At 45.0% G+C, this 10048-nt stretch overlaps 1 protein-coding gene across 4 annotated transcripts in view; it reads left to right on the top strand.

The window, feature by feature from the left end:
- Positions 1 to 1910: 1910 nt before the first annotated feature.
- The window catches only part of DPP3 (dipeptidyl peptidase 3), a 30827-nt gene continuing 22689 nt past the window's right edge, over positions 1911 to 10048 (top strand). Inside the window, exons 1-2 of one of the 4 annotated variants that reach the window (XM_058526332.1) lie at positions 1911 to 1928; positions 3101 to 3378. In XM_058526332.1, coding sequence (XP_058382315.1) covers positions 3109 to 3378 — 270 coding nt within the window. In that variant the 5' untranslated portion in view covers positions 1911 to 1928; positions 3101 to 3108. Of the gene's footprint in view, positions 1929 to 2193; positions 2267 to 2370; positions 2726 to 3100; positions 3379 to 10048 lie in introns of those variants that run through there. The other 3 variants (XM_058526333.1, XM_058526334.1, XM_058526335.1) reach the window with 3 other exon arrangements.

Below are 10048 nucleotides of genomic sequence, written 5' to 3'. Positions count from 1 at the left end.
TCTTGGAGCCTTAGTCTCCCTAACTGTTAAGTGGAGTAATAGTCCCTACGTCACCAGATGGTTGGGAATGTATGCAGGGCACCTGTAACATAGTATGTACTTAATATTACTTCACCTACCCCTTCTTCAGTCCCATGGCAAAGAGCCAAGGGTGTGAGTGGACTGCTTTGTGTGATATTCTGTGTGTGTGTGTGTGTGTGTGTGTATTGGGGCCGGTGGAGGGGACAGTGTGGTGAAAGGTCTAAGTAAGGCTAGATCCCAGTTCAGGGATACCTGAGGACATGCTGGCTGGCCTTAGGGAAGTCAATGAACCTATTAGCCTCAGTTTCCCCATCTGTACAATGGGTAAAATGATGATATCCTGTCTCACGGGCTTTACAAGAATTGAATGAGATCCTCTATGTCAAGCTGCTGGCACAGGACCTCCGTGAGTGGCCATAAAATGCAGCTTGGTTGAGGGGTCTCAGGAGTACTGGGATCTTTTGCTGGCCTGAGCTGCCCGCTGGTAGCAATAGACAGCACTACCTCCTTTACTGGTGTACATTTCAACTTCACCCCAAGTCAGGGAAGACTTTATACCCATTTTAAAGACAATGAAAATTGAGGCACAGGGAAGAAGAGGGATGACTTTCTTAAGGACAGAGACCAATTAATTGAGCTCCTCCCTGTAATGATAATCATCATCAGAGCCAACAGTCACTAGCACTGTTCTGTCAAGTAGGGCTTTGGGCACTTTGTGAATAAGAAACTGGTGCCCGTGGTAGACAGATGATGCTCTGGGCTTAGACACAGGTGTGGCAAAGGCTGGCAAGGAGGGTGTGTGGATTTCAGGCATCCCCTCTCCCCACACCCCTCTCTGCACAACACTAGGGGGTGGCACTGCCCAGTCAACACTTCACTCAAGTCTACAACATCCCTTGGAGTAGAGACAATTATTAGCCCGGTTTTCTAGCTGAGGAAGTCAAGACTCAGGTAAAGTGACCCACCCAAGGACACACAGCCAGTAGGCAGCAGAGGCCTGATTTGACCTGACATGGCCTGGCTCTGCCCCCACTCTGACCTGGGGCCCTCACAGTGCCCCCAACGCGGGGTGCCAGGCAGTTGCACACCAGTGCCCCACCAGGCTGTCTTCTTGTGAGTCTGTTCAGACACGCAAGAGTGGACCTCAGGCCCGGCTCTGCCCTGGGCAGCCCAGGAGGCTTTCTCATCTACCAGGCACACGGCCAGCACCAAGAACCTGCCAGGCCCCTCGCCCCTTTGTGCTGAGGAAACCGAGGCTCAGAGATGTCTAGCGGCTGCCCCCCAGGCCCACGGCGAGGTGAGGCGGTGGCGGTGCAGTGATGCACTTGGGAGCGTTTCTGCGCACCCCACACGGGTGGGACCATCTCGGCCCTGGCAGGAGCCCCCTCGCCTCTAGCCTGCATTCCTTGATTGCTCACACTGAGCGGTTTGCGGTCCCCACCTCCTGGCTCTCGAATCCATTGAGGAAGGGGGAGCCACATCATTCCCATGATGCGGTTCCCACCTGCAACACTGAGGCTGAGGGACTTGGAAAAACCCCAAAGGAGAGCGGGGCCTGGGCTGGGGCGGGGGGTGGGAATCCCTCATGCTCCGTCCGTCGGGGGAGCTTGTCAGCCCCGTCTGCCGGGACTAGGCCACGGCCAAGCCGGCCACGTAGGTTCCTGGCCGTCGCGCGCCTGCGGACAAAGGCCAAGGCCGCAGGGGCCATTACGCGCTTGACCCCGTAGCGCCTGGGCGGGGAGTGGGCGGGCAGGCGGAGTTTGCCTCGGCGCGCCTATTGACTGGAGCCGACGCCCATCCAGGCTCCGAGGCTCGACTATTGGACAGCAGGACGGAGTTCGCGGAGCCCCGATGAATGGGGGAGCCGGAAGCAGGAAGTGAGTTTGCAATCAGAGCAGCTGCTGCAGGTGAGGCGCGGCGCCCGGGTTTCGGGGTCACAGTGTGTCACCCTTGGGGGACAGGGCGAGTTTGGACCGAGCGCAAAATAATTTCCTTTCTGCCCCCCCATCCGGTACTCCTTAGAAATTCATCGCGGCCTGGAGGCCGAGGAAGGCTACGGGCAGCAAGGGGTTAACACTGCTTTCAGAACCCAGGAGGTTGTGCTCTTTGGGGCGGAGCATCGGGAGTGGTGGGGGAGGCGGGAAACTCATTCCCGGCAAGGGAAGGCGGCAAGGGAAGGCGGTATGGAGAATGCTGTGGGTCGGGAGACCCCCGGGTCCCAGCGGGGCTGTGAGACCGTCAGTAAGTTGCTTGGCCTCAATCTCCCTATCTGTAAAATGAGTTTTCTTCCAGCTCTGAACTTCTGTGGCTCTGTAGCTCCCCTAGCCGAGCACAGGGTAGGAAGATGGAGGGCCGAAGAAAAGACAGAGGGATGAAAATGGGACAGATCCTGGGAGCAGTGAGAGCAGAAAAGAGTACATGGAAAGTCATTTACGGCTGTAGGTGGATTCTGTCCGGTGTGACCTCATCTAATTTGCGCACCCACCTGGTGAGGTTGGGGTTATCACCCCCATTGTACAGAGGCAGAAACTGAGGCACAGAAACAATTGACTTGCTTTTAGGAGTCTCGTGCTGAGCCAGGATTGAACCTGGGTCTTCCAGCTGGTAGCCTGGGACTCTGTGCTTGTGAACACGGTGGAGGGTGGAATTGAAGAATCTGCAGGAAAATTCGGAAGAGGAGGCTAAGAGGTCAGAGAAGGAGGAGGTGAGACCGAGAGGGGCCTGGGCTGGGAGTCTACAGATGCAAGACTCTGCTTCTAACTCCTCCATTGTGTGATTAGGCAAAGCTCCTGGCCTCTCTGGGCCTCAGTTTCCCCATCTGTAATACTAGGTAGTTGGATTCAATCTTTAAGATTGAGTGGCCACAGGCCAAATATGGCCCACCATTGTTTTTTGTAATCTCCTTGGCTGAGTCATCTAACCTTCTCTGAGCCTCAGTTAGCATATCTGGTGAATGGGTACAATGGTATTCCCTTTCTTCTGGGCTTTTGGGAGGATTAAATGAGACCCTGAGAGTGCAGAGCCAGGTGTGCAGTTGGTGTGTATAAATGATGGCTGTGATGATGGTGATGGTTCTCAGCAGGGCCCATGGCGGACACCCAGTACATCCTGCCCAATGACATCGGCGTGTCTTGCCTGGATTGCCGCGAGGCCTTCCGCCTGCTGTCGCCCACAGAGCGCCTCTATGCCCACCACCTGTCACGGGCCGCCTGGTATGGAGGCCTGGCTGTGCTGCTGCAGACCTCCCCTGAGGCCCCCTACATTTATGCCCTGCTCAGCCGCCTCTTCCGTGCCCAGGACCCTGACCAGCTGCGCCAGCATGCCCTGGCTGAGGGCCTTACCGAGGAGGAGTATCAGGTCAGTTCTCTCAGACCAACCCACATTTCCTGAGTGGCTTCTGGGTGTGAGGGATCAGGAAGCAGGAGTATGAAGGTCTTTCTCTCTCTTTGGATTAGACCAAAAGTTACAAATACAAAGGTTCCCCTCCTAGAACCTCAGTCTTCTCATCTGCAAACTAAGCACAAGGGTAGTCTGTACCTCTTAGGGTTGTAGTGACCTGACTCCAAGATAAATGGTGGCTGCTGGGATTACAAGGGCTGTGAGTAAAGGAAACAGCCGTGGAGATTCAGAGATGGTAGAGGGATGAGTCCAGGGTAGGAATCAGGAAGTCGAGTTCTGACCAGATTATCCTCTACCATGTTGTGTGTTCCTGGGCAGAATGTTCTGCCTGTCCCCTGGTTTTGGTTTGTGGGTCTGTTGGCCAGTTAATACATGAATGCATTCTTAAGTATTGCAGCAATGCAGAAAGACACAAAACAAAACAGGAAGATCATTCTCAGTGCCCTCCCCAGAGGTAACCACTGAGGCTGGTGGGGTGTACAGCCTTTTCAGTCCTCTGTCTGTGTTGTATACCTACACATGTACACATGCCCATGTATCAGCTCCTTATTTTTTCGTTTACATAAATGAGATCACGCTCTCCATGTTCTTATGAGACATGCTTTTTTTTCCTGAACACCATGTCTTGGAGAACTTCCATAGGGTACTTATAAATTTACCTCATTCTTATTTATTGGCTGTGAAGCATTCCACAGCAGTGCATGTGATAATCAATTTAATCTTCTCTTTGTGGCTGGGCAGATTGTTCCCGGTTCTTCCTACAGACAGTACCACAATGAGCATACTGGTGCACATGTGTGAGTAGGATCTATTTCTAGAAGTAGAATTGGGGGTCAGAGTCTCTGTACATTTACAATTGATTGGTGCTATTAATCATCTTCTAAAAAAGCTTCATCAAGAATGTACGAGAATACAGCTTGTTTTTCTATACGTAAAATAAAGGAATTGGATTGCTTATCTCTGAGCTGAGGCCCAGGCTGTTTTTCCTACCTGTTTTGAAGTTTGAGTAATCACATCCCGTCTCTAGGCCTTGACGTACTCATTAGAAAAGCTAATAGCTGGGGAAGTGCTTATAAATGGAAAAGCGCTCTCCAAGTATTCCCATTTTCAGTGGGATTCTTTTGTTTGTAAGTAGCAAAAACCCACCTCAAATTGGCTTAAAAGAAAAAAAAATCCTGACTCCCAGTTTCTGGTCTGGCATATAAGGAGCTTAGAAGTCGCCAGTCTGTCCTAACAACAAGTAAAAAGTTGGACAAACTGAAAAACCAGCAGCTCTTCTTAGATCCTTAAGAGAACTGAAGTAGCAGGGCAGACTGCTGCCCCCAGAGTTGGAGAGACAGACAGGCAGGTAGACAGAGAATCACAACTTAACGGAAGTTCATGGGCAGAAATCTCCACCAGAACCAATGCGGGGGTAGGAAAACCTGAACTGTAATTGACGAATTGCTGGAGGCTCAGTCTGGACAACTCTGTGAGTTAAAAACTCCAGGGGGACCCAGTCTTGAGGGGGTTCCCACGCTTTTGGGGATTTTACCTCCGAGAGCTTGACCAGTGCTCACAGTAAATTTCAGAGAAAAAGCCCCTCATGCTTCTGGCAGAGGGAGGGGAAAAGAAAGCATTTTTGAAATACACTAGAACATTCTGTTCTTCTTAACATGGTCTGCCCTTAGGTCTAACCCTGCTAGGGTTTTATCAGAGCCTAACTGACCTGAGGGAAGGGAAATACCCAACTCCAGCCTGCTCTAGCCATCCTGTCCCACCTAAGGAGGGTGGGGGGTACAAGGAACTGAGAAGCGTATGTGAACTTCACAGTCTAGAGGCAAAGCCTCCCTAAAAGACTGAGACTCAATCATAGGACTGTAGAATGCTTCTCCTGCTCCCACGCCTTTCCACATTCCTAAAGGCCCATTTACAGTAGTTCCTTTAACCCAGTACATCACTTCTGGCTAGCAAGAAAAAAAACACAAAACATTCCAAAAAGCAAAAAACACAGTATGAAGAGACAGAGCAGCATCAGAGCCAGACTCAGATATGGCACGGATGATGCACTTACCAGACTAGGAGTCAAAACAACTATGACTCATATGCTAAGGGCTCTAATGGATAAAGTAAACAGCATGCCAGAACAGATGGGCAATGTAAGCAGAGAGATGGAAATTCTAAGAAAGAAGCAAAAATGCTAGAGATCACAAAACACTAACAGGAATGAAGAATACCCATGATGGGCTTATTAGTAGACTTGACACAGCTGAGGAAAGAATCTCTGAGCTTGAGGATATCTCAAATAGAAACCTCTAAAACTGAAAAGCAGAGAGAAAGAAGACTGAAAAAAGCAGAACAGAGTATCCAAGAATTGTGCAACAACTACAGGAGATGTAACAAATATGTAATGGTAGTACCAGAAGGAGAAGAAAAAGAGAAAGAAACAGAAGAAATATCTGAAACAGTGCTGACTGACAGTTTCCCCAAATTAATGTCAGATACCAAATCACAGATCCAGGAAACTCAGCTAACACTAAGCGGGATATTAAATGCAAAAACCTCCACAAACCCTATACCTTGGCATATCATTTGGAAACTACAGAAAATCAAAGATAAAAAGTAAAATCCTGAAAGAAGCCAGAGGGAAAAAATGATCTTACCTATAGAGGAGCAAAGATAAGAATTACATCTGATCTCTGAGAAACCATGCAAACAAAAGAGAGTGGATTGAAATAGTGTTGAGAAAAAGCCACCAACCTAGAATTCTGTACCCTGTGAAATTATCCTTCAAAAGTGAGGTCTTTAGAAATAAAGACTTTCAGACAAACATAAATTGAGGGAACATGTTGCCAGTAGACCTGCTTTTTAGGAAATGTTAAAAGAAGTTCTTTAGAGAGAAGGAAAATGATATAGGTCAGAAACTCAGATCTACATAAAGAAGGGAAGAGCATTGGAGAAGGAGTAAGTGAAGGTAAAATAAAACTTTTATTTTTCTTATTCTTAATTGATCTAAGAGATGAGTTTGTTCAAAATAATAGCAACAACATATTCAATTATGTACGCTTAGGTATATATTTGTATGTATATGTGAAATGAATGACAGCAATGATACAAGGGAGGGAAGGCAGGAATTAGGATTATTTTGTTATTATAAGGTACTCACACTGCCCATAAAGTGGTATAGTGTTATTTGAAAGTGGACTCGGATTAGTTGTAAATAGTATATTGCAAACTCTAGGGCAACTATTAAAAAAAGTAAAAAAAGAAGTACAACTAATATGCTAAGAAAGGAGAGAAAATGAAATCATATAAAAGGCTCAGTTAGGACCACAAAAAGCAGAAAAAGAGTGAGAGACAAAAATAGGAACAAAGAACAAGGCCAACAAATAGGAAACCATAACAAATATGGTAGATATTAATCCAACCATATCAGTAGTTACTTTGAATGTCAGTGGTCTAAATGTACCAATTAAAAGACAGAGATTGTCAGAGTGGATCAAAAAACTATATGTTGTCTACAAGAAACCCAGTTTAAATATAAAGACACACAGAAATTAAAAGTAAATGGATGGAGAAAGATATACCATGCCAACACTAATCAAAAGAAAGTGAGAGTAGCTATATTAATTTTGGAAAGAGCAAACTTCAGACCTGGAAAGTTATCAGGGATAAAGAGGGGCATTACATAATGATAAAAGGGTCAGTTCTCCAAGAAGACATAACAGTTTTTAACACGCATGTGTCTAACAACAGAGCATGAAAATATGTGAGGCAAAAACTGATAGAACTGCAAGGAGAAATAGATTAATCCACTATTATAGTTGGAGAGTTTAACACCTCTCTACAGAAATGGACAGATCCAGCAGGCAGAAAATCAGTATGGACATAGTTGAACTCAATGACTCCATCAATCAACTGGTTATGACATCTATAGACTACTTCATCCAACAGCAGAACAGACATTCTTAGCAAGCTCACATGGAACATTCACCAAGATAGACCACATCCTGGGCCACAAAACACACCTTAACAAATTTAAAAGAATAGAAATAATACAATATCTGCTCTCAGATCAAAATGTAATTAAACTAGAAATAAATAACAGAAAAATAGCTGGAAAATCCCAAAATATTTAGAGATTAAACACTACACTTCTAAATAACACATGGGTCAAAGAAGAAATCTCAAGAGAAATTAAAAAATATTTTGAGGGCCGGCCCTGTGGCTTAGCAGTTAAGTGCGTGTGCTCCGCCACTGGCGGCATGGGTTTGGATCCCGGGCGCGCACCGACGCACCACTTGTCCGACCATGCTGAGGCCACGTCCCACATACAGCAACTAGAAGGAAGTGCAACTATGACATACAACTATCTACTGGGGCTTTGGGGGAAAAAAAGGAGGAGGATTGGCAATAGATGTTAGCTCAGAGCCAGTCTTCCTCAGCAAAAAAAGGAGGATTAGCATGGATTTTAGCTCAGGGCTGATCTTCCTCACACACACAAAAAATTTTTTGTGAGCTAAATGAAAATGAAAGTACAACTTAACAAAATTTGTGGGTTGCAGTGAAAGCAGTGCTTAGAGGGAAATTTATCGCACTGAATGCATATATTAGAAAAGAATAAAGATCTAAAATCAATAATCTAAGTTTCCACTTAGGAAATAAGAAAAAGAAGAGCAAACTAAATCCAAAGTAAGCAGGAGAAAATAAATAATAAAAATTAGAGCAGAAATCAATAAAAATGAAAACAGAAAATTAGTAAAGAAAATCAATGAAACCAGAAGCTGGTTCTTTGAAAAGATCAATAAAATTGATGTCTTAGTTCGTTTGGGCTGCTATAACAAAATAGCACAGACTGAGTGGCTTATAAACAACAGAAATTTATTTCTCAGAGATCTGGAGGCTGGCAGTCTCGGGGTGCCAGCATGGTCAGATTCTGGTGAAAGCTTTCCTCTGGGTTGCAGACTGCTGACTTCTGACCGTGTCCTCACATGGTGAAATGGGCAAGCTAGGTCTCTGCTGGGGTCTCTTTTATAAGGGCACTAATCCCAACGATGAGGGCTCTGCCCCCATGACCTAATCACCTGCCAAGGGTCCTACCTTCTAATACCATCACTTTGGGGGTTAGGTTTCAACATATGAATTTGGGGGAGACACAAACATGCAGACCATAACAATCAATAAGCCTCTAGTCAGTCTAAGAAAAAAAGAGAGAGGTCACAAACTGCTAATATGAGGAATGAAAGAAGTGACATCACTACAGATCCCATGGGCATTAAAGAATTGAATCAATTTAATAACCTTCTCAAACAGAAAACACCAGGCTCAGGTGAATTCACTGGTGAATTGTACCAAATATTTAAGGATGACATTATACTAATTCTCTAATCTCTTTCAGAAGAGAGAAGCAGAGGGAATACTTCTTAACTCATTTTATGAGGCCAGCATTACCCTAATACCAAAACGAGACAGAGACATTACAAGAAAAGAAAACTACAGTCAATAGTTCAATATTTTTGATCAATATTTTTCATGAATATAGATGCAAAAATCCTCAACATATTTAGCAAATCCAGCAATGTATGAAAAGAATTTTACAGCACAACCAGGTAGGATTTATCCCAGTATGCAGATCTGGTTTCAATATTCAAAAATCAATAAATGTAATCCATCACATCAATAGGGTAAAGAAGAAAAATTACATGATCATATCAATAGATACAGAAAAAGCATTTGACAAAATCCAACACCCATTCATGTTAACTTTCAGTAAACTAGGAATAAAGGGGCACTTCCTCAACTTGATAAAGACTACTCCAAAAAAGCCTACAGCTAGCGTATTTAATGGTGAAAAAGTCAAAGCCTTCCCACTAAGATCAGAAACAAAGCAAGGATGTGCCCTCTCACTGCTGCTTTTCACATTGTACTGGAAATCCTAGCTAATATAATAAGGCAAGAAAAGGGAAAAAAGGTATACAGATTGAGAGGGAAGACATAAAGCCACCTTTGTTTGCAGATAATGTGAACATCTATGTAGAAAATCTGAAGGAATTGACAAAAAACTCCTGGAACTAATAAGCAGTTATAGCAAGGTTGCAGGATACAAAGTTAATATACAAAAGCCTGTTGTTTTCCTATATACCATCAATGAACAAGTCAAATTTGATAATTAAAAACACAATACCATTGGGGCCGGCCCGGTAGCATAGCAGTTAAATTCACACACTCTGCTTTGGCAGCCCGGGGTTGGCAGGTTTGGATGCCAGGCGTGGACCGATGCACTGCTTGTCAAGCCATGCTGTGGTGGCGTCCCATATAAAGTAGAGGAAGATGGGCACGGATGTTAGCCCAGGGCCAGTCTTCTTCAGCAAACAGAGGAGGATTGGCAACAGATGTTAGCTCAGGGCTAATCTTCCTCACACAAAACAACAACAACAACAAAAAAACACAACACCATTTATGATAGCACCCAAAAAAGTGAAATAGTTATAAATCCAACAAAGTATGTACAAGAGCTATATGAGGAAAACTACAAAACTGATGAAAGATATCAAAGAACTAAATAAATGGAAAGATGTTCCATGTCATGGATAGGAAGACTCAATATTGTCAAGATGTCAGTTCTTCCCTCCTTGGTCTATAGACCCAA

Source organism: Diceros bicornis, chromosome 31 (assembly GCF_020826845.1).
Source record: "Diceros bicornis minor isolate mBicDic1 chromosome 31, mDicBic1.mat.cur, whole genome shotgun sequence".
Classification (NCBI taxonomy): domain Eukaryota; kingdom Metazoa; phylum Chordata; class Mammalia; order Perissodactyla; family Rhinocerotidae; genus Diceros; species Diceros bicornis.
The sequence above is the reverse complement of the archived record's forward strand: the minus strand, read 5'-3'. Positions and strand labels throughout refer to the sequence as shown.